General features: G+C 36.7%; 1 protein-coding gene across 1 annotated transcript in view; it reads right to left on the reverse strand.

The window, feature by feature from the left end:
• DNAH6 (dynein axonemal heavy chain 6) overlaps nucleotides 1-26,298 on the reverse strand; it is a 291,757-nt gene that overhangs the window by 169,360 nt on the left and 96,099 nt on the right. Inside the window, 7 exon segments of the mRNA XM_030837528.2 lie at nucleotides 2,101-2,197; nucleotides 4,679-4,859; nucleotides 6,821-6,940; nucleotides 8,754-8,846; nucleotides 9,531-9,743; nucleotides 17,613-17,756; nucleotides 21,624-21,737. Coding sequence (XP_030693388.2) covers nucleotides 2,101-2,197; nucleotides 4,679-4,859; nucleotides 6,821-6,940; nucleotides 8,754-8,846; nucleotides 9,531-9,743; nucleotides 17,613-17,756; nucleotides 21,624-21,737 — 962 coding nt within the window.

Here is a 26,298-nt window from a genome sequence, read left to right on the forward strand (position 1 = left end):
TAGAGTGAAGATATATTACTTGTTTTCCCTAGAATCTGGCCTTGTACCTCACATATACCTGGTATTCAGTACATAATTTGTTGATTAGATGAATGGGTGGCTGCAGGAACCTTATTTGGTTCTGTGACTACACACATGGGGGCCATGCTGGTGTGATCCTGCCTGGGATTTTCTTAGATACTGCCCAACAGGGCCATTTGGAGACATGAAGATACCCTAGGAAAAAAAAAAAACTGGAGAAGGGGCACACCTGGATGCCCAGGGATGAGAGAGAAGGATGAGGGTCTGGCTGGAGAAGACACTTCACTCCTGTGGAGGAAGCTGCCTATGAGAGATCCCTCGGGATTGGAGGGATCCCATTAGCACGTGGAAGGCCCCAAGTGAGAGAGGGGCCCAGTTGGGTACCAGCCAAGTCAGGCTTCTCCTGCCGTCTTGCCTCTCCTCCCTTTCCTGCCCCCAAACTGGAGACCTCAGGAACCTAATAGGAAGTGGGGAGGGTTGATGCCACACATCCTCATCATCACTTAAGCCTTCAGCCTTGCAACAGGCTTAGGCCAGAGAAGGGGGATGTTTTCACTTTGAAAGAAGTTCAGAGTTTTGATTATTATAGATCATTTAATGGGTTAAGGTAATGAGAACTTTTTGTATTATTATCAGAGAACGACCAGAAAAATTCATGAGGCCTGCTCAAGATTTTGGCCAGGGACAGGAAGAAACTAGCCCCTAGTAGGGAACACAGAGGCTGTCATTAGAAACAAAGATGTTTTGGGTTGCACCCTATTAGTCTTGCTTCTTTAAAATACCACATAGGGTAATAATTTGTACCCCTGCCTCTTTTCGACTAATGAAACAGATAACTGTCAAGATTGGACTATGAGTCCTGTGGGAGAAGGAACAGTGTTATATTCACCTTGTGTCCCCAGAACCTAACTTGGTCCATGGCTCATAGTAAGCCTTCATTAAGGCTTGGAGCATGAAATCAGTGGTGTGCAGAGCCTCCTGACATAATAAACACTGTAGACCTAGTTGATGTAATTCTAAACAAAAGGAAAAATAAAAGCTGATGCTTTTTGGTGTTCAGTATTATCACAGGTAAATTTGTGTCCAGATTTCTTTAAAGATTATAACAGTGTACAGATTTTCTCTGGTCTTGGGAGACTCAAGTTAGGAACCACTGATTTAAGAGTGAAATAAAAGGCACATTCCAAACCTCAAACTCTTCTGTCTTTTCCCATGTTGCCTGAATCTGTTAAACTCAATCAAATCTTCCAGCTCTTGGATATCTTGTGCACACACATACCCAGTCCTGGTACCCAGCAACAACCCCTCTTACCCAAGTAACCCACATAAGCACCTAATCCTGGCTGACTCAGTGCTTGTCCTAGGAGAGACCTTAACAGCCATCTCCTTTACATCTAACAGGAAAAATCCATGAAAGATGGGCCATTTTTTGATAATGTCTGTGTTACGGTACAATGTGCCCCAAAGACTGAAGTCTGGAGCACTTGCTACCATCAGGTAGTCATAGTGTAGTCATATATAATTATATTGAAATGGTGTGTTTACATGACTGTCCACCTGTTAACCATGAGATCCATTAGAGTGGGGATCTGGCCTTTTCTTCTTTGTATTTTTATCACTGAGCAAAACATTTGGTATGTTTCTAGAACGAATGGATGAGTAAAAAATTTCATTTGGAATTTGTGAAATGACCTCTTAGATGACTTCTACAGTAACCCTCTTAGGCCACCAATTAACCTAAAGAAACCAGCTCAGGCAACAAAGGTCTCTAACTTTTTACATACCCAGCTGTGGACACACACACACATGCAGGTACACACATACACTCCCAGCAGTGAAACAATGCTGTGATCAAGAATCTTTCCAGTACCTTGGGTACTTATCCACTTAAACCAAATATTGTATATTTATCCTTGACACTTACACGCTCCAATCAAGATATTAGCTGGATTGCTATTATGAAATATCTTTCTTGTTTCCCTCTTTGGTTCCCTGATGTTTTGATTTTATATATATCCTAACAAATTAATGGATACTCTTAACTACTAAAAAATATTGTTGGTAGCTTTATAAACTTACCTTGGAAAGATAACTCTTTTTGATTCTAAATATGCCTCTAGACACTTCTGAATTTGGTCAAGTAATGCATTATTATTTTGAAAAGTTTCCAGAAGTCCTGTTCATTGAAAAAAAAGGTACTGGTAAAGTTGTGTTAAAATAAATAGAGAATATAATTTTAAGTGGAAGTAAAATATGATATTAACATTTTTAAAGTTTTGGTTTTATTTGATGAAAGAATGGTTTAATAAGTTAAAATTGGGGGGGTTGGCTAAGAATGTTAACTATAACTTTTAATAATAACATTAATTTTGATATTTGCCACAGATGAACAGGTAATTAACTTGAAACCTTTTTATCTGTCATCCCCCAGCTTTGGGGGCCAGGGGTGCGCAAACCAAAGCCAAACAGTTGCCATTCTCTAAACACTACATATTCTCTGTCACCTTCTTACTCATGTCTTCTGTTTTTTCTGCCATATTTAGATGCAAAAAAATTGTGGCAATAGCATCCTATGTCTTTATCACTAAACTGTAGCACCTTTAGGAGCAAGATTCATGTCTCACTTGATGTTTTGGTGTGTATCACAGTGCCTGGCTTCCCTACCTGTCTGAGAATCAAATCCGGTCTTTTCCACAGTCTCCGAGTCTCTACGTGATCAGTGACCTAATCCAATCCCCAACCCGCCACCCAAGCACACTCACCTCTCTGGCCTCACTCCTAAGCCCTCTCCTGTGCGTTGCACTCCACCCCACTCTGGCTTCCTTGGTGACGGTCATGTACGCTAAGCATGCTCTTACCGCAGGGTCTTTGTTCTTCTCTCTGCCTTTAACAATCCTCCCTTAGATCCACGAACATGTTTCATTTCCTCATTCCTGCAGATCTCTACTCAAAAGCCACTTTATCAAAAAAATCCTTTCATCACACACACACACACACACACACACACACACACACACACACACACACTGCAGCCCCCAACTACTCTCTAGCGCCTTTACCCTGCTTAATTTTTCTTCACTGCTTTATCATCACCTGAAATGATATATACAGGTCCACACTCCTTTATCTGAAATCCCTAGGACCAAATGTATTTTGGATTTTTAAAAAAATTTCAAAAGTTACATTATATAACAAAAGTCCAGTTGGCACTGGGGCAGCACTCTGTAATAAAACACATTAATATTTTTGCAGCAAAAGGTTTGGATATGCACATTAAGTGGATGTGCTAGGCAAGATAAAGGTCTCTCAGATATACCCATGTCCTAATCCCGAGAACCTGAGAATATGTTAGTTTTTATGGAAAAAGGCACCTGGCAGATGTGGTTAAGCTACAGATCATAGGATGGGGAGATTATCTTGGATCATGCAGTGGGCCCAGTGTAATCCCAGGGGTCTTTTTTTTTTTTTTGTCCATGCTGCGCAGCTTGTGGGATCTTAGTTCCCCAGTGAGGGATCGAACCCGTGCCCCCTGCAGTGGAAGAGAGGAGTCCTAATCACTGGACTGCCAGGGAATTCCCCACAGGGGTCTTTATAAGTGGCAGAGAAGGAGATGTGATGGCAGAAGCAGAGGCTGGAGTGATGCAGTTGTGACTGGAAGGGGACCAGGAACCAAGGATTGTGGGCAGCCTCTTGAAGCCCCAAAGTTTTAAGGTTTTCGATTTTATCATCCCACAGAGTTTTTCCTGCCTGTTTATGTTTTATGTAAGAGTCTTTGGGCAAAGAGTATAGTCCAGCAGTCTGCCTCTGCTTGACAAGGAAGCTCTCTGTCCGTATCACCAGGATAGGCAGTGTGCTGCCATTTGCAGAACAACAACCAATCCTGCTAAGGCTGTGATACAAACCGTAAAGTTCAATCACCACGTATGTGTAATCACCCGGAAGGACTTTGATTCCACATCCCTAGAAACAGAACTTACTAAAACTCATTTCAACTGTATAGCACAGGGAACTCTACTCAATACTCTGTAATGACCTGTATGGGAAAAGAATCTAAAAAAGAGTGAATATATGTATATGTATAACTGATTCACTTTGCTGTACAGCAGAAACTAACACAACATTGCAAATCAACTATATTCCAATAAAAATTAATTTAAAAAATAAATAAAACACATTTCAACCCTGAGATTAGAATTACCATTAGTGGCAATATTCGTAAGTGGTCTTAATGAATTACTTAAAATACGGTGTGGAAATTTTTATGGTTATAGGTCTGTGAGAACTTTAACAGAATAGGTCAACTGAATGTAAATGTATTTTTTGTAGCCTAAATTGTGAGATGGAAGCATCACTGATACTCTGTGGCAGGATCCCCTAATTCTAAAAACAGCAAAAAAAGTACATCCTTGTGTGCCAAAACTATGAACTGAGCTGAAAGATGATGATGATGATGACGATAATAATAATAAAAATAGTAATAAAATAACAACAACAGTGTTCAATTCACATTGTTTAGCATGAGTGTCAAATGTACTACAAATGTTCCTGGTCATCAACGCTGACTGGAATCAAGGGTTGAATGTACCACATTTTATTAGAATCTTACAGGTGATGGACATTTTAGATAACTGTAATTCCTTTGTGGTTTCTTTTTTACCTGGTTGAGTAGCTGCTCGGAGAGCATTAGGCAGTCGGTTCACCTTCCTCATGATTTCTTTCCATGACTTATCCACTTGAAGGAACATCTTGGCCTCTGCAGGTAACTGCCTCTGAATATCTGGAGCGCTAAAAATACTCTCTAGGTAGAGCCAGTTTCTCTGGCAGTTCAGCCACTCTTCCTAGGAGAAAAATAGGGACATTACCAGATTTTTAACCTCAGGTTGAAAAAATACAGTTACGTTAAAAATAATTACATGGGGATTCACTGTATCTTTTTCCTTTTGGCAGCTTCTCACAGGTCCTTTGAAATGAAACCTCATTAAAAGGTCCAAGTCTCACCTCAGCCTAATTTCAACCCATTTTTTGCACTGAGTAGAGTTACAACGAATCTACTACTGTGTGGTAACCAGAATGGACCCAGAGAAAGAGGATTAAAATGCCCAGAGGAGACACTCTAGGTGGAGGCACGATGCTTACTTAAAGGAATCTGAAGGGTTGGGAAGTGGTAAGTTTAGTGATTCACTTACTATTTCCAAATATAAAAGGTTAGCAAAAAAGGTGTTTTCTTTTTTGCCTCAATTATGTCTATCATTCTTCCCTCTCCCTCTTTTTAAGAAGAAATATGATTCATTTTCTTCGATCAAAAAAGTAAAACCTGCTTGTGACAGAACATGTGGCAAAGACAGAACACTGGGAGGAAGAAGAAAATCACACATCACTTTCCTCCTAGAGACAATCACTGTTAATCAGAGAAAGCAGAAGTGCAGGGTCAGATCTAAAGTCTATAGACCTCACCGTTCCTCTGCGCCTCCTGCCATCACTTGTGCGGGCCTGAGATCCGTGAAAGGGTTTCTCGTGTCTCACTCTAGATTTGGGGGCTATGCTTAAGCCCTAATGTCCCAACCACTCCTTGGTTTATTTCAGGTCTCACACTTTCTATACACTTAATTCTCTGGAGGATCCCTACTATTCAGCACTGCTTCTTTTAAGGACCTTCTATGGAAACATGCCCTTTACTTTGATCTAAATTTAGTCTCTCCTTTCATGGGGCTCAGTCATCAGTACAGAAGGCTGGACAGGCGTCAGATTAAAACGAGTCCATTGAAGAGGATGGATTCACCATAGAGATCTCTATGAAATGAGGATGGAACAAATTGCCTTTTCTTACTTAGTGCCTTTATTATTTCACAGATACCTTTTCATATTAGAACATATAAAAACCACAACATAATTAAATCAAGGGAAAAAAATGAAGTCTAAGAAAGAGATTGGATGGGAACAAAGTGAGACCAGAGTAAGTGGGTTCTTTATTATGGGATAATCTGAGGTTGAATAAAATAAAAAGAAGGTGTGTATGACAGGAAGGGTGCCAAGGAGACTTCAAGCAGCAGTATTTGTTTAGTAAATATGAGGTTGCTGTGGCTAGACTCTTAAGGTGGCCCCCAAGACCTGGGCTTCCTGACCTTGTGTGATCCTCTCCCCTTGAGTGTGGGTGCCACCGTGACTTGCTTCTAGCTATGGAGAATATACAAAGATAATAGGATGTACACAGTTATGTGTACAGTACACAAGGCTGTAACCTCTGTCTTGCCAGGAGACTTTCTCTTCCCTGCTCGACTGATGGAGTAAGCGATTTTGTTGAGGAAGTCCACATGCAAAAAAACTGTGGGCAACATGGAGGAGCTGAGGATGGCCTCTGGTTGACAGCCTGTGAGAAAATGAAGCCCCCGGTCCCGGAATTGCAAGAAAATGATTTCTGCCAACGTCCTTCCTTAGTTGAACCTCTGATGAGAGCCCAGTCCTGGCCCACATCTTGACTGAACCCTCGTGAGACCCTGAGTATAAGACCCAGTTAAGTTATGAACTCCTGACCCACAGAAACTGTGGGATTATAAATGTAGATTGTTTTATACCACTAAGTTTGTGGTATTTTCTTTCACAGCAATAATAACTAATACAAGGGTAATGGTATAGTCTTGCAAAGAAGAGTTCAATATATTTGCATTTTCCTTACATTTTGAGTATAATAAAATGTCAATAATTAAACCTTATATCTAAACTGTACAATATTTAAGTGACTGAACAAATGATTTCTAAATCCAATTCTCTGAGTCCATGAATTGAAATGATCCTTACTCACCAGTGTTTGATTAAACAAAGCAAGTTGTTTCTGCCAGTCATCCACTCGAGTTTTCAGTGGGCCAGCGTAACGTGATGAGGCAATGGTCGCAATGTTGATGGTGCTGTCATCAAGAAGGACCTTTAAGGAAAGGCGAAGAAAATACATGCGACACCATGTGTTTTTGCTCTCAAAGATAATTACAGATATTTAATTCCAATAGCCCATTTATTTTTATTTTAACATTTTTAGTTTTATATTGGAATATAGTTGATTTACAATGTTGTGTTAGTTTCAGGTGTACAGCAAAGTGATTCAGTTACACACATACATGTATCCATTCTTTTTCAGATTCTGTTCCTGTATAGGTTATTGCAGAATTTTGAGTAGAGTTCCCTGTACTATATATACAGTAGGTTCTTGTTGATTATCTATTTTATATATAGTAGTGTGTATATATTAATCCCAAACCATTTAAAAGCCAACTTTTTGAATAAACAGCTTAATTTCACTTACTGTTTCCCACCCATCCACTTCCCCTCCTTCTCTCCTTCACTAGGGCTTATAATGCACTATGATGTTCTCTTAAATGTCACCAAGGAACTTCTGATTGTCAAATCCTGGCTGTTTCTGTAATTATTAATGGCACACATTTCTGTTTAGCTCAGCACTCTTCTCCAGTCTCCCCCCTACAAGGTATATGGTACCTTCTTTATATCATTTGGTCATCCAGGTCTTTATTTCTCAAAGTGCTCAAAACTTGAAAAAGTAAGTGCCTTCCCTACCCAATGAAACATCACTTTCCCTCAATTATCTTGAGGAAGAGGAAAAGTGAACTCATTCATGTCAAGCTCTGGATGATTATAGACAGTTTTCCCTCTACCTCCCCCCTCCCCTACTCCTTCCTCTTACACCACAGCACCCCTCGCAGAACATGTACATTTAAAAAACTGTGTCTGTTAATCTAAAGAATTTTAATTGCTCTATTTAAATTATAAACTTCTTGAGAGCAGAAGCCCCATCACCTGGCATCACCTGGCCTCATACTGACTGATTTCCATCTTGGGTCTGCTCTCCCCTCTACCGCACAGAGTGACGTCTGGTCTTGCTCTTCCAGACTACACCTGGCAAAGCCATTTCATCTCTAATTCTGGGCTGGGTACACCATAACAGGCCAGGGCTTTGCTTTTGTAAAAAAAAATTTATTGAAGTATAGTTGATTTATAATATTGTGTTAATTTCTGCTGTAGAGCAAAGTGATTCAGTTATACATATGTGTACAATTTTTCATATTCTTTTCCATTATGGTTTATTACAGGATATTGAACATAGGTCTCTGTGTGGACTTTGCTTTTTAAATTGAGTCATAATTCCCAGATTCTTTTGCTAAACAAATGTGCCCTTTGGATTTTAAGTCACTAAGAATATTCCAAACACATGGGTTAGATTTATCTTCTTTTGTTGTTAATAGAGCATGACCATCTACTCCTAATCTCAAAAAATTCAAGTGAATTTAGCTTCTTAGTGTGATATAAACCTGAAATGCTCATTCACACTTCTTTGCCTCATTTAAATGGTTTGAAATGCCTTCCATTCCCATCTATGCCTATCAGACCCCCAGATTTTTAAGGTCCAGCATGTCTTCGCTGGTCTAGGAAGGATTCTCCGATCACTTCAGCCACAACTGATCTCTTTGCTCTTCTAAATTCCTCAACAGTTATCAACTACAAGATTATAACTCATATATATATAAAACATATCTATTGCTTTGCTAAATATTTCATGTACAAGTATTCATGTCAATTATTCATATTTATGTATTGCCTTCCCAATTAGATTTTTCCTTGTTTAACAACTCTCATATTTCAGTCCTTCATAATAACCTCCCATAGAATATTTAGGACTAGGTCTCACAAGAACCTTCAACATAAGTTTCAATAACCCAGTTACCCACCTGTATGTCATCTGTGCCACCCAGGATAAACACATCTTTGGAGTCACGGTGAGGGAGGACGACAAATTCAGTTGTTTTCCAAGAATCCTCCACCTTAGAAATAGTTCAAGTCTTAGGATAGCTCAATTCATTTGTGTGTAGGTACTTGATAAATGCATGTGGAATGAAATAAGTGAAAACTCCATAATTATCCTAATCTCTTTCTGCCTTTAAAATTCTTAAAATCTTCTAGGTTAGATGACAATGATTTGCTTAATTTTATTGAACAGCATTAAAACATATGAATAATTTGTGATACTTTCATGTGTATTCCCTCCCACTTCATGCTTTAATTAAAAGAAAAAAATTCTTTTTACATAGATGCTTGGAAGATGTGTGTTTTTGGAGTAAGGAGGTTAAATATCCTAAGTAGAGAAATCTTCTCAATGTGATTTTGAAGGATTTCGTATAGTGAATCTTCTCTAGTGTGTAAGTTTGAAAGGTAATGTATTTTGGCATAAGAGATCTTCCTTGGTATGTGGTTCTTTATATAAAGCATGCAAATTTGTTGCCATCAAGTTCCTGTTGGATTATAAGCTAAGCAGAAAGAAGATATTTATAGAGGTGATAACAATAATAATGATATAAATGTAAGGAAACAGCACAAGGATAACTGATAATGAGAGGGTGAAAGCTGCAATGTTGAAAAACCCATTCAGATAAAACAAAAGTTGATCTCACTGAATATGAAAACCTTTACATTCCCTGATCTTCAGAATATATATTTTTCAGGTTTACCTTTTTAAGAAGTGTTTCTAAGGCAGCTTCTCCAGAAGCCTGTCCAGAAATGTCCTGAATTTCTTGGCCAAAGTCAAAAACATGCAACTCAGAGAGCTTCTCCAAGGTTAATGGAATGTCAAGGTCTACTAGCGTGGCATCAACTGTTTGTTCAATAGCTGCCCAATGTCTAGGCTTCAGAGTTGGGTTCCTCAGGTCAATGATAACTGGAAGCTGGAAAACAAACACTCTCAGAGACACCATCCTTTTTATCTGAAAAACAGCCCAAGGCTTCTGGTTTCAATTTGGGCACATAAAGAGCTGGAAAGAACACCACTGACACTCTTACAACAAAGAAAAGTCTGCACAAACTGCAAGTTAATGACTTGTATTGAACCCATCAGAAAAGTGAGGCTTCAGGGAAACCAACGAAGTCAAAATTTGAAGAGACACTGGTACCCACAGTTTTCTCCACAGCAAGAAACAGGACCCGAGAATTTGCTTACCTAGGAGAGATGCCTTGGGTTGCCATTTAAACTAGTTAGAAGATGTTGCTGAATTTTAAAAATAAGTTGCTAAGACTGAATGTAGGGTAGCATGAGAGTGTGAAGTCCCTGGGGGCTACAAATATTACTAAATATTACAAATATTACTAAAGCTGGAGGAGGGACAGGAACAACTGTGAAGCTCAGAATTTTGTGAAAAAGGAGCACAGTGCTTTGTTAGGATAGAAACTTAATCAGAACACAAGGGAATATTCCTCCTCACTTCTTCCACCAGGCTAACAAGTACTGAGTAAAAATAACAGTGGAATAGAGAGTGGAAAGCTGCAAGATACAGATTTTCTCTGGGCATAAAACGAAAGAATGACCCAAGGTCAGGGAAAACAGAAATTGAAAAAATGACCGTTGGCAAAGAAGTCCAAACTAAACACAAGGTATCACTAGAACAATTTGAATACTGTGGTATACTGAGGGCAACCACAGCAACACCAAACTTCAAATCTAGCCGAATTTCTAACCAGATTTAACATAACATGCCACACAGAAGGCCAAGTAGAAGGAAAGGCATGATCATTTCCAGGCATAAAAATTATTTACTTCAGTATCTACTGTTCTGCATAAGATGTCTGGATTTCAACAACAATTTAAGAAGTATGTGAAAGGGCAAGGCAAACATACATCCCAAAAGATACAAAATTAATCAGAATCACACTCAAATCTGACACATATGTTGGAATTAACAGATAGAACTTAAGCTAATTGTGATTAATATGTTAATGGATCTAATGGAAAAGGTAGACAACATGCAAGATCAGAAGGGAAATGTCAATAAAATGATGGAAACTATAATTAAAAATCAAATGGAAATGTTAGAAATGAGGAAGACTGTAAGAGATACAAAGAATGTCTTTGATGAGATGAACACAGACAAGGAATCCATGAATTTGAAGGTAAGTGAGTAGGAATTACCCAAACTCATACACAAAGAGAAAAAACAGTGAAATACTTCCCTGCCCCCATCCAAACCTAGAACAGAATATCCTTGAGCTTTGTACAATATCAGATGGTCTGACATACATGTAATAGAAATCCCAGAAGGGTAAGAGAGATAGAAAACACAGCAGAAGAGATATCAAAGAAATAATGGCTCAATTTTTTTCAAAGTTAAAGGCAGACACAAAACCAGAGATCCAAGAAACTCTGAGAATATCAAGCAGGATAAATATAAATGGTAAACAACAATAATAACATACACCCAGGCATATCACACTTCATACTGCCAAAAACCAAGAAAAAGAGAAAAATTTGAAGGCAGCCAGACAAAAAATACATATTATCTACAGAAGAACAAGGATAAGAACTACAGCAGACTTTATGTCAGAAATCATGCAAGTAAAAAGATAACAAAAGGATATTTTTACATTGTTGAAAGAAAAAACAAAATCTGCCGACTCATAATTATATACCAGTGAAAATATCATTCAAAATAAAGGATAAAGACTTTCTCAAAACAAAAATTTGGGGAGTTCATTGCTAGTATACCTACTCAGTAAGAAATATTAAAGGAAGTTCTTCAGGCAGAATGAATATGCTATGAGTCAGAAACTTTGATCCATACAAAGAAATGAAGAACATTGGAAATGGAACAGATGTAAAATAAATTTCATATTCTATTTTTATTCTCCTAAAAGGTAACTATAAAAAACAAAAATAGTAGCAACATGTAGTGTTTATACTACATATAAAAGTAAAATATATGACAACATTAATACAAAGGATGAGAGGGAGAATTGGGAATATGGTATTATAAACTCTTTACACTATGCATGAAGCAGTATAATATTATTTGAAGGTTGTTTTGGATTAATTGAAAATCTATATTTTAAATCTAGGATAACCACTAAAAATTGCTTTAATGAAGTATGAATAACAACTCCATAGAGAAGATAAAACGGAATCATAAAACATATACAATTAAATCAAGAGAGGAAAGAAAAAGAGGAAAAAAGAAACAACAAACAAATAAAAAACCAGCATGATGACAATTTTAATCCAACCATACAAATAATATTCTAAATATTAATGGTCTAAACATGTCATTTAAAAGACTTTTTAAAAATCAGATTGGATAAAAAAGCAGGAACCAATTATATGCTGTTCAAGAAATACTTTAAATATAAAGACATAGAAAAGTTAAAAGTGAAAAAATGGAGAAAGTAATATCATGAAAACTCTAAAAGAAATCTGTACTAACTATATTAATTTCAGATAATGCAGACTTCAGAAGAAGAAATCTTATAAAAAATAAAGAGGGAAAATATGTAAATGATAAGAGGGTCAATTCTCCAAGAAGAAATAGTAATACTAAGTGTGAATACATCTAACAATGGAGCATCAAAATAAATAAAGCTCCACTGTCTTGAGATGCAGTATCCTCATAAGTTATTTGGAATTTTTCTTTGTAGAAGATTTGTCTTTTATCCTGTGTCTATCTATCTACCTATTTATCTATCTATTCATCCACTCAGTTGTTTACTTATATCAATATGAATTCATGGATATTTATTTTATAATTTGGGTTATAACACAATATTGTATTATTTATTGTTTGGTCAAATCATTACAACTTGGGCCATTGAAAATTCTTTCACTTGATTTCTGTGTATCTTTGATATAAGCCGTAATTTTTTTTTCTTTTTTTCACCAACAATAGAGAATCTATTTTATTTTTTATTTAAAAATTTTTTTTCATGTTTTTTTTCAACATCTTTATTGGAGTATAATTGCTTTCCAATGGTGTGTTAGTTTCTGCTTTATAACAAAGTGAATCAGTTATACATATACATATATACACATATCTCTTCCCTCTTGCGTCTCCCTCCCTCCCACCCTCCCTATCCCACCCATCTAGGTGGTCACAAAGCACGGAGCTGGTCTCCCTGTGCTATGTGGCTGCTTCCCACTAGCTATTATTTTACATTTGGTAGTGTATATATGTCCATGCCACTCTCTCACTTTGTCCCAGCTTACCCTTCCCCCTCCCCATATCCTCAAGTCCATTCTCTAGTAGGCCTGCATCTTTATTCCTGTCTTGCCCCTAGATTCTTCATGACCAATTTTTTTTTTTTAGATTCCATATATATGTTAGCACACGGTATTTGTTTTTCTCTTTCTGACTTCCTTCACTCCGTATGATAGACTCTAGGTCCATCCACCTCACTACAAATAACTCAATTTCGTTTCCTTTATGGCTGAGTAATATTCCATTCCATATATGTGCCACATCTTCTTTACCCATTCATCTGTTGATGGACACTTAGGTTGCTTCCATGTCCTGGCTATTGTAAATAGAGCTGCAATGAACATTGCGGTACATGACTCTTTTTGAATTATGGTTTTCTCAGGCTATATGCCCAGTAGTGGGATTGCTAGGTCATATGGTACTTCTATTTGTAGTTTTTTAAGGAACATCCTCACTGTTCTCCATAATGGCTGTATCAATTTACATTCCCACCAACAGTGCAAGAGGGTTCCCTTTTCTCCACACCTTCTCCAGCAATTATTGTTTGTAGACTTTTTGATGATGGCCATTCTGATTGGTGTGAGATGATATCTCATTGTAGATTTGATTTTCGTTTCTCTAATGATTAATGATGTTGAGCATTCTTTCATGTGTTTGTTGGCAATCTGTATATCCTCTTTGGAGAAATGTCTATTTAGGTCTTCTGCCCATTTTTGGATTGGGTTGTTTGCTTTTTTTGATATTGAGCTGCATGAGTTGCTTGTATGTTTTGGAGATTAATCCTTTGTCAGTTGCTTCATTTGCAAATATTTTCTCCCATTCTGAGGGTTGTCTTTTGGTCTTGTTTATGGTTTCCTTTGTTGTGCAAAAGCTTTGAAGTTTCATTAGGTCCCATTTGTTTATTTTTGTTTTTATTTCCATTTCTCTAGGCAGTGGGTCAAAAAGGATCTTGCTGTAATTTATGTCATAGAGTGTTCTGCCTATGTTTTCCTCTAAGATTTTGATGGTGTCTGGCCTTACATTTAGGTCTTTAATCCATTTTGAGTTTATTTTTGTGTATGGTGCTAGGGAGTGTTCACATTTCATTCTTTTACATGTAGGTGTCCAGTTTTCCCAGCACCACTTATTGAAGAGGCTGTCTTTTCTCTGTTGTATATTCTTGCCTCCTTTATCAAACATAAGGTGACCATATGTGTGTGGGTTTATCTCTGGGCTTTCTATCCTGTTCCATTGATCTATATTTCTGTTTTTGTGATGATACCATAGTGTCTTGATTGCTGTAGCTTTGTAGTATAGTCTGAAGTCTGGGAGCCTGATTCCTCCAGCTTCATTTTTCTTTCTGAAGGTTGCTTTGGCTATTTGGGGTCTTTTGAGTTTCCATACAAATTGTAAAAATTTTTGGTCTAGTTCTGTGAAAAATGCCAGTGGTAGTTTGATAGGGATTGCATTGAATCTGTAGATTGCTTTGGGTAGTACAGTTATTTTCACAATGTTGATTCTTCCAGTCCAAGAACATGGTATATCTCTCCATCTATTTGTATCATCTTTAATTTCTTTCATCAGTGTCTTATAATTTTCTGCATGCAGGTCTTTTGTCTCCTTAGGTAGGTGTATTCCTAGATGTTTTATTCTTTTTGTTGCAATGGTAAATGGGAGTGTTTTCTAAATTTCACTTTCAGATTTTTCATCATTAGTGTATAGGAATGCCAGAGATTTCTGTGCATTAATTTTGTATCCTGCTACTTTACCTAATTCCTTGATTAGCTCTAGCAGTTTTCTGGTAGCATCTTTAGGATTCTGTATGTGTAGTATCATGTCATCTGCAAACAGTGACAGCTTTACTTCTTCTCTTCCGATTTGGATTCCTTTTTTTTCTTTTTCTTCTCTGATTGCTGTGGCTAAAACTTCCAAAACTATCATAGTGGTTTTGGAATCATAGTGGTGAGAGTGGGCAACCTTGTCTTTTTCCTGATCTTAGTGCAAATGGTTTCAGTTTTTCACCATTGAGGATGATATTGGCTGTGGGTTTGTCCATCATTTTGTATGAATAAATTCAATTTTTTGTTAAAATCCCTCCAAAAGAGAAAACTTCAAGCTCAGATAGTTTCACTCTTGAATTCTACCAAACATCTAAGTGAAAAATAATACTAATTCTGTATAATCTCCTGCAGAAAATAGAAGAGGAAGGAACACTCCCCAAGTCATTTTATGAGGCAGTATTAACTCATAACCGCACAATGATGTTACAAGAAAAGAAAACTAAAGATCAATGTCCCTCATGAATATAGGCGCAAAAACATCCTCAAATAATATTAGTAATTTGAATCCAGCAATATAAAAGAGTATAGTACATCACGACCCAAGTGAGGTTCAGTTCAGGAATTCAAGCCTGCTTCAATATTTGACCACTGATAGATGTAATTCACCATGTTAATAGACTAAAGAAGAAAAACCATATGATCATAGGCATAGAAAAATCATTTGATAATTATCAACACCCATCTATGATAAAAAAAAGAAACCTCTCAGGAAACTATGAAACTGTTATCTTAATATAGGGCATCTATAAAAAAATTTGACTAACATCATACTTAAAAAGAGACTGAATATTTCCCCTCTAAGATACGGAAAAGGACAAGGATGTTTTCTCTCACCACTCCTATTCAATATCGTACAGTAAATCCTGGCCAGTGCAACAAGGCAAGAAAAAGAAATAAAAGGCACACAGATTGTAATGGAAGAAATAAAATTGTCTTTATTCACAGTTGAAATCATTTTCTATGTTGAAAATTCTGAATAATGTACAAAAATCTCCTAAAATTAAAAAGTGAATTTATTAAGATCACAGGATATAAGATCAATATACAAAGGTCAATAGTATTCCTACATACCAGCAATGAACACTTAGAATTTGAAATGAAAAAAAATATAATTTAAGATACCATAAAAGAATACTTAGTTTTAAATATGTGCATAATCTGTACACTGAAAATTACAAAATGTTAATGAAAAGAAATAAAAGAAGATCTAACTAAATAAAGGGATAGGCAGGTAACAGATTAGAAAATTCAATCTTGTTAAGATGTCAATTCTCTGGAAATTGATCTATTGATTTGACACAGTCCACCCAAAATCCCAGCAATTTTTTATACATATGATAAGCTAATTCTAACATTTACATGACAAGGTAAAGGAATCAGAATTGACAAAATTGTGAAAAAGAAGAACAAGTTGGAGAACTTAACACTACCTGATTTCAAGACTTACTAGCTATAGTTATCAAGAGAGCATGGTATTGGTGAAAGAATAGACTTACAGAACAACCAAACAGAATAGAGAGTCCAGAAACAGACTAAAAAATATGGTCAGCTGACTTTTGACAAAGATGAAAAGGCAAACAATGGAGAAAGAATACTTTTTTCAAACAATGGTTCTGTATCAACTGAATATCCATATGTAAAAATGTAAATAACTCAAATCATATACTTTAATTTAAAAAAAAAAGCAACACTAAAAAACTTCCAGAAGAAAATATAGAAGAAACTCTGTGTGACCTTTAGGTTTGGCAAAAGTTTTTAGATTCTATACTAAAAAGATAATCTGTAAAAGAAAAAAATATTACTTGGACTTTTATCAAATTTAAGCCTTTTGTTCTGTGAAAGTCACTGTTTAGGGACTAAAAAGACAAGCCACTGACCGGGAAAACTATTTTCAAGTTACATATTTGAAAAAGGACTTATATCATGACTATATAACACAACATTGTTAATCAACTATACTCCAATATAAAATAAAAATTAAAAAAAATCTTTGCTGTTCTTCTATGAATTGTTAGACCCTAATGTCTTTAGAATGTAAATTCTAAAAACTTCTGCTGTGTAAAATGTATAAAAACTTTTTGGTGTGTCAAATATCATTTGTGTTACAAATTTTCAAGCTGGTAGTCTCTTTTACCATTACTTTCTGAGTACTATTTAATTACTATTTGAGAGTCAACAGAAGAATGAATGAACAAGGATCATCGTTGCCAATGGACACTGTTCTCTATGTGTCAAAAATTAAATAAAATATAGATTTTAAAGTTCCAAAAAAAGAGAACTCTGAAAACTCACTAATAACAAAACAAACAACCCAATTAAAAATTGGGCTAATATTCAAACAGACATTTCAGCAAAGAAGGTAGATGGATGGCAAATGGACATGGGAAAAGATGTTCAACATTACTAATCATTAGAAAAAGGTAAATCATCACGATTATGAGACTGTACCACACATTTATTAGAAAGGTTAAAATGAAAACCAAACCAAACCAAATAAATAAACTCCCTATTGATAACAAGTGCTGGTGAGAATGAGAAACAACTAGAATTCTCATAAAAATCAATTGCATGATTTGGCCAGTTGAAGAGAGGGATGCAGTCTGTGCCTCTGCAATACAGTAGCTGAATTTGTCTGTTGTTTCTTCTCTCTGCAAAGCTGACTAATTTAAACAGAGAAGAATTCCTGGCTTTGGTCTCATTAGCATCAAGTAGTAACTGATTGACCTGGAGTTTTGGAAATAATTTCTACTAAACTTACCTTTTCTTTCATATTTTCCACCTTACTTTTTAGCTGGGGCACTGCACTGTTGGGTGGCAAGCCTTTTTCCAATTGAGTCACAAATTTGGCATATTTGGAAACTTGACTGTTTAGAAATTCTGGATCCAGGCAGTCAAATTTAGACTATGAAAATTGAGGGGAAAACAAAGAAGTTAAGACATATGATAAAAGGCAAACTTGAAATAGTAAATTTTTTTTACTCTACTCACATTTTTTGATAGCTATGTTGTTAAACCAAGTTGACTCTATATTTTGGAAATGGCTCTACTTATTAAGATTTCTAATAGTGTATCAGGCATTGTTTGTTTATTACACTCATATCATTTTCTCCCATATCACCAAATGCAGTATTGCAATCCCTGTAATTTATTCCAGAGGGCCAACCATTGTAAAGTTACAAATAGCTAATGTTTACTCTTGTGACCTAGAAATGTCTCACCAAGTAGTCTCCTATTATTTGATCATGTAGCCCTTTAATATAACTGATTTAAACATACATTCCAATGTATGCATGTATTTATAAATATATTTCTCAGTTACATAAACATGTAAGTGTACACATATATTATGTCAGATGGGCATATGGATTGATGGTAATAGAAAATTTGTAAAAATGAAAAGATATTCCATGCTCATGGATTGGAAGAATTAATATTGTTAAGATGTTTATACCACCTAAAGAAATCTACAGATTCAATACAATCCCTATCAAAATTCCAGTGGTATTTTTCACAGAAATACAACAAACAATCCTAAAATTTGTATGGAACCACAAAAGACTCAGAATAGCCAAAGCAATCTTGAGAAAGAATAAAAAAGATGGAGGTATCAATTCCTTGATTTCAGATTATTCAACTATCCAAAGTTATAGTCATCAAAACAGCATAGTACTGGCACAAAAACAGACACATAGATTAATGGAACAGAAGAGAAAGCCCCAAAATAAACCCACACATGTATGGTCAATTAATTTACAAGAAAGGAGTCAAGAATATACAATGGGGGAAGGACAGTCTCTCAATAAATGGTGTTGGGAAAATTGGACAGCTAGAGGCAAAGGAATGAAACTGGACCACACACAAAAATAACTCAAAATGGATTAAAGATTTGAACCTAAGACCTGAAACCTAAAAACTCCTAGAAGAAAATATAGGCAATAAGCTCCTTGAGGTGGGTCTTGGCAACAATATTTTGGATTTGACACCAAAAGCAAAGGCAACAAAAGTAAAATAAGCAACTACATCTAACTAAAAAGCTTCTGCACAGCAAAGGAAAGCATGAACAAAATGAAAAGGAAAGCTATACTTAATGGGAGAAAAAATTTGCAAATTATATAGCTGATAAGGGGTTAATATCCAGAATATATAAAGAACTCAATAGCAGAAAAACAACCTGATTAAAAATAGGGCAAAGGATCTGAATAGATATTTTTTCCAAAGAAGACGTAACAGATGTCCAACAGGTACATGAAAAAATGCTCAACATCATTAATCACTGGGAAATTAAAATCAAAACCACAATGAAATACCGCCTCACTCCTGTTAGAATTTTAGTATCAGAAAGATAAAATAGAACCAGTGTTGGCAAAGATGTGGAGAAAAAGGAACACTTGTGCATTGCTAACAGAAATGTAAATTGGCACAACAGCCATATGGAAAACAGTATTAAGATTCCTCAAAAAATTAAAAATAGAACTATCATATGATTCAGCAATTCCATTTCTGATTATTTATCCTAAGAAAGCAAAAACACTGATTCAAAAAGATATACAGACACCCAAGTTCATAGCAGCATTATTTACAATAGCCAAGAAATGGAAACAAACTAAGTGGCCACCAGTGGATGAATGGATGAAGAAAATGTAGTATATGTATACAATAGGCTATTATTCAGCCATAAAAAGAATGAAACCTTGTCATTTTTGACAACATAGATGGACCATGAGGGCTTTACGTAAAGTGAAATAAGTCAAAGAAAGACAAATACCATATGACCCCACTTGTATATGGAATCCAAAAGCAAACAAAACAACAGAATAACTCATATGTAGAACCTAAAGCAAAACAAAACAAAACAACTAAAACAGAACAAATTGGTAGTTTCCAGAGGAGGGGTGTGTGTGTGTGAAATAAGTGAAGGAGGTCAAAATGTACAAACTTCCAGTTATAAAATAAATAAATCATGGGAATGTAATGTACAGTACAGTGACTATAGTTAATAACACTGTATTGCATATTTGAAAGCTGCTAAGAGAGTAGATCTTGAATATTCTCATAAGAAAAAAAGTTTTGTAACTATGTAAGGTGACAAATGTTAACTGAACTTATTGTGGTGATCACTGTGCAATATACAGAAATATTGGATAATTATATTTTACACCTGAAACTAACATGTCAAATATGCCTCAATTTTAAAAAAAGAAAATTTATAAACATTCATTTTTTTTTCTGGATTCAACATTTTATTTTTGCTCCCTAATGGGTCTTTTTGTATACTTCCTATGGTAAATTTGTCCCACTTTAGAAGCTACTGCTCTAATCTATGGTGGTAATCAGAAAACTCTCTAAGCTTCTTCTTTACTACTCAGGAGCATTTTCTAATTCTGAGATAAGTGATAAATGAGTTACACAAAAGCACTTAAAATTCTCTGATATAATAGTATATATATGTTTGTTTATTTTCCACTTTCTCCACCGAAAGGTAAATTCTGTGAGGGTTTGGACTTTGTCCTTTTTATTCTCCACTGGTATCTACTGTACCTAGAACATTATCTGGGAAACATTCTTGCATCACTGTGCCCAGATATGTGACTTCTAATTATAGGCACCAGCATAGGGAAGCTGAACAAGCAAGTGTAAAACAATATTTGTGAAGTTGATGGTATTTCTTACATGTCCATATCACACTTGAAAGAACAGATGGTCATCTATTCTGCCTCCTAGAGGGTTGACACTTGTTAAGGTTTGAACGCAAGGGTAGACCCTAAAAACCAAACCCTATGATACCTGGTCCCCTAATTTACTATTACTAGAATTTACTATTAAGCTCTCAAGGGAAGATCCTGGATCTCATTACTGGGATTCTATTCTATCACAGGGAACAAAAGGGCTTTCTTTCTTTCTTTCTTTTTTTTTTTTTTTTTTAAAAGGACAATAAGGGCTTCCCTGGTGGCGCAGTGGTTGAGAATCTGCCTGCTAATGCAGGGGACACGGGTTCGAGACCTGGTCTGGGAGGATCCCACATGCCGTGGAGCGGCTGGGCCCGTGAGCCACAACTACTGAGCCTGCGCGTCTGGAGCCTGTGCTCTGCAACAAGAGAGGCTGCAATAATGAGAGACCCGCGCACTGCAATGAAGAGTGGCCCCCACTTGCCACAACTAGAGAAAGCCCTCGCGCAGAAACGAAGACCCAACACAGCAAAAATAAATTAATTAATTAAACTCCTACCCCTAACATCTAAAAAAAAAAAAAACACTTACCATGTTCCTTCAATGAGTCAAGTTCTTTCACAATATTATAAAAATAAATAAATAAATAAATTAATTAAAAAAAGGACAATAAAAACAGAACCTAGGCTAACAGAAATCTAATGTGTGTAGATCATGAATAAAATCCTACAAACCTTAATAACACTTGGCTGTAGTGTGTTGGGACAACATTGTGTTCAGAAACAACAAAGAAGTTAAATGCCATGCTGTGAGGTCCTTTGATGACTCCTTCATTTAGTTATCTTATTTGGAGGACCTGAGAAACCTGCCTTACAATAATGTAGTCTTCTCTGTGGTACTTAAAGACTTATGTGGCAGAAAGACCTTTGTGCATTTCACCAGAAAGCTGATAATAATTCCCATAAAATAACACTGCATGTTTTGCTGAAATTAAGAATACACCAGCTTATTTTTTTAAAAAACTATAATTCATACCATTAGGTTTCTAAGGTTAAATAATACAAAAATGATTTAAGAAATGAAAGTTGTTGTTTTTTTTTTACCTGTAACCATTCTTGTTGGAGTTGATCCCATTCAGATAAAGAATCCCAGAGCAATTGTTTGAGCTTCAATTCAGCACTAACTTCTTCCAAAGCTTCAAACTTGGACACTTCTACCTTTTAAAATATAATAAGCAAAATGTACTATTTAATTTTCTGATATAGAGATCTTATGTTATCTTCCTATCAATAATTTTTGATACAGTGACACCTTAGCAGAATATGGGTGGGACCCAAATGGGGAAAGAAAAGGAGAGACAGAAACAATGAAAAAACAAATCACAAAACCCCATGTATATTCAGATTTCTATTTGAGTGACAAAATATAATTCTTTATATTTCCTTAGAACTTAGAAATTTTCCAAAGACACAAATATTACAAGAGTGCTAAGGGCATTCTTTCTCAAGTTGGATCATACATGTATATACCTGTCTGGTCTATTGGGTAAACAGATGAGTCTTTAGAGGCAATGATATCCTTTAGGGCTTATATCTTAGATGATAGAAGAGGGAGAGGATGTTTGTGTGGTAGTTGGTGGAGGGAATGGGGAGATTAAAGATGGAGTGAACAGCCTAGTTTCTTACCTATTTCTAACCCAGTGGACTGTATATGAACCCTAGACAGAGAAAGGTTGCAAGAAAATCTGAAGAAGCTGTTTTCATGCCTTGGAGGTGGGAAAATCTCCAGGAGGTTGGTTGCACAGAAACTGTGAGCTTTGCCATAAGCTGGGGCTTTAAACATTGCATACAATAGCAGCAAAATACACATTCTTTTCAAGTGCATGCAGAACATTCCCCAGGATAGATCATATGATAGGCCACAAAAGAAGTCTTAACAAGTTTAAGAAGTCTGAAATCATATTATCTTTTCCAGCTACAATGGTATGAAAATAGAAATCAACAACAAGAGGAAAGATGGAAAATTTACAAATATTTGGAAACTAAACACCACACTCCTGAACAACCAATGGCTTATAGAGGAAATCAAAGGGAAATAAAAATAAATATCTTGAAACAAATAAAAATGGAAACACAGCACACCAAAACCGATGAGATGCTGCAAAAGTAGTTCTGAGAGGGAAGTTTATAGTAATAAATGGATATATTAAGAAAATAGAAAGACCTCAAATAAACAACTTGACTTTACACAACAAAGAACTAGAAAAGGAGAACAAGCTAAGCCCAGAGTTAGCAGAAGAAAGGAAATAACAAGGATCAGGGTGGAAATAAAAAAAATAGAGAACAGAAAAACAATAGAAAAGATCAATGAAACTAAGAGCTTTTTTTCTGAAAAGATAAACAAACCTTTAGCTAGACTAAGAAAAAAAAGAGAGATGATGCAAAGAAATAAAATCAGAAATGAAAGAGGAGACATTAAAATCTATACCTCAGGGGGCCCTTCAAGATGGCAGAGGAGTAAGACGTGCAGATCACCTTCCTCCCCACAAGTACATAAAAAATACATCTACATGTGGAACAACTCCTACAAAACACCTACTGAACACTGGCAGAAGACATCAGACTTCCCAAAAGGCAAGAAACTCCTCGCATACCCAGGTAGGGAAAACGAAAAAAGACGAAACAGAGACAAAGAATAGGGACAGGACCTGCACATCGGGGAGGGAGCTGTGAAGGAGGAAATATTTCCGCACAGTAGGAAACCCCTTCACCGGTGGAACCCTGCTGGAGTGAGTTGGGGCTGGGAGCTGAGGCTCGGGCTTTCAAGATCAGATCCCAGGGAGACGACGGGGGTTGGCTGTGTGAACACAGCCTTAAGGGGGATATTGTGCCACAGCTAGCCAGGAGGGAGTCTGGGAAAAAGTCTGGAACTACCTAAGATGCAAGAGACCATTGTTTCGGGGTGCGCAAGGAGAGGGGATTCAAAGCACTGCCTAAATGAGCTCCAGAGACGGGCGCGAGCCGCAGCTATCAGTGCAGACACCAGAGACAGGCATGAAATGCTAAGGCTGCTGCTGCAGCCACCATAAAGCCTGTGTGCAAGAACAGGTCACTATCCACACCTCCCCTCCTGGGAGCCTGTGCAATCCGCCACTGCCAGGGTCCCGTGATGAAGGGACAACTTCCCCGGGAGAACACATGGCACGCCTCAGGCTGGTGCAACGTCAGGCTGGTCTCTGCCGCCGCAGGCTCGCCCTGCATTCTGTACCCCTCCCTATCCCAGGCCTGAGTGAGCCAGAGCTCCCTAATCAGCTTCTCCTTTAACCTCCTCCTGTCTGGGCAAAGAACAGACACCAGAGGGTGACCTACATGCAGAGGTGGGGCCAAATCCAAAACTGAACCCCAGGAGCTGTGTGAACAAAGAAGAGAAAGGGAAATTTCTCTGTGCAGCCTCAGAAGCAGCGGATTAAATCTCCACAATCAACTTGATGTACCCTGCATCTGTGGAATACCTGAATAGACAACAAATCATCCCATAATTGAGGCGGTGGACTTTGAGAGCAAATGTAGACTTGGGGTTTGCTTTCTGCATCTAACTTATTTCTGGTTTTATGTTTATCTTAGTTTAGTATATAGAGCTTACTATCATTAGATTTGTTTATTGATTTGGTTGCTCTCTTCCTTTGTTTTTCATATATATATATATATATATGTTTTCCATTTTCTCTTTTTGTGAGTGTGTATCTGTATGCTTCTTTGGAGATATTGTCTGTATAGGTTTGCTTTTACGATTTGTTCTAGGGTTCTGTCTGTTTGATTTTTTTTCCTTTAGTTTAGGTTTAGTGCTTCTTTTTATAGGTGGATTTGTTTATTGGTTTGGTTGCTCTCTTCTTTCTTTATTTAATTTTTTTAATTTTAACAAAAAAATTTTTATTTTAATAACTTTATTTTATTTTTCTTTCTTTCCTCCATTTTCTTTTGAGCCATGTGGCTGACAGGGTCTTGGTGCTCTGGCTGGGTGTCAGGCCTGAGGCTCTGAGGTGGGAGACCAGAGTCAGGACACTGGACCACCAGAGACCTCCTGGCCACAGTAATATCAATCAGCGAGAGCTCTCCCAGAGATCTCCGTCTCAATGCTAAGAACTAGATCCACTCAATGACCAGCAAGCTCCAGTGCTGGACACCCATGCCAAAGAACTAGCAAGAAAGGAACACAGCCCCACCCATTAGCAGAGAGACTGTCTAAAATCATAATAAGTTCACAGACACCCTGAAACACACAACAGGACATGGTCCTGCCCACCAGAAAGACAAGATCCAGCCTCATCCACCAGAACACAGGCACCACTCCCCTCCACCAGGAAGCCTACACAACCCACTGAACCAATTTAACCCACTGGAGGCAGACACCAAAAACAATGGGAAGTACGAACCAGCAGCCTGTGAAGTGGAGACCTCAAATGCAGTAAATTAAGCAAAATGAGAAGAGAGAGAAATATACAGCAGTTGAAGGAGCAAGGTAAAACCTCACCAGACCAAACAAATGAAGAGGAAATAGGCAGTATACCTGAAAAAGAATTCAGAGTAAAAATAGTAAAGATGATCCAAACTCTTGGAAATATAATGGAGAATAAAAGAAAGGATTAACAAGGACTTAGAAAAACTAAAGAGCAAACAAAGAATGATGAACAACACAATAAATGAAATTAAAAATTCTCTAGAAGGAATCAATAGCAGAATAACTGAGACAGAATGGATAAGTGACCTGGAAGATAAAATAGTGGAAATAAGTACCGTAAAGCAGAATAAATAAAAGAGAATGAAAAGAATTGAGGACAGTCTCAGAGACCTCTGGGACAACATTGAGTGCATCAACATTCAAATTATAAGGGTCCCAGAAGAAGAAGGGAAAAGAAAGGGAATGAGAAAATATTTGAAGAGATTACAGTTGAAAACTTCCTTAATATGGGAAAGAAAATAGTCAGTCAAGTCCAGGAAGTGCAGAGAGTCCCATAAAGGATAAATCCAAGGAGAAACATGCCAAGACACATATTAATAAAACTGTCAAAAATTAAATACAAAGAAAAATATTAAAATCAGCAAGGGAAAAGCAACAAATAACATACAAGGGAATCCCCATAAGGTTAACTGCTGAACTTTAAGCAGAAACTCCGCAAGCCAGAAGGGTGTGGCAGGATATACTTAAAGTGATGAAAGGGAAAAACCTACTACCAAGATTACTCTACCCAGCAAGGATCTCATTCAGATTCAATGGAGAAATTAAGACCTTTACAGACAAACAAAAGCTCAGAGAATTCAGCACCACCAAACCAGCTTTACAACAAATGCTAAAGGAACTTCTCTAGGCAGGAAACACAAGAGAAGGAAAAGACCTACAATACCAAACCCAAAACAATTAAGAAAATGGTAATAGGAACATACATATCGATAAATACCTTAAATGTAAATGGTTTAAATGTTCCAACCAAAAGTCACAGGCTCACTGAATGGATACAAAAACAAGACCCATATATATGCTGTCTACAGGAGACCCACTTCAGACCTAGGGACACATACAGACTGAAAGTGAGGGGATGGAAAAAGACATTCTATGCAAATGGAAATGAAAAGAAAGCTGGAGTAGCAATTCTCATATCAGAGAAAATAGACTTTAAAATAAAGACTATTACAAGAGACAAAGAAGGACACTACATAACGATCAAGGGATCAATCCAAGAAGAAGATATAACAGTTGTAAATATTTATGTAGCCAACATAG

Source organism: Globicephala melas, chromosome 12 (assembly GCF_963455315.2).
Source record: "Globicephala melas chromosome 12, mGloMel1.2, whole genome shotgun sequence".
Classification (NCBI taxonomy): Eukaryota; Metazoa; Chordata; class Mammalia; order Artiodactyla; family Delphinidae; genus Globicephala; species Globicephala melas.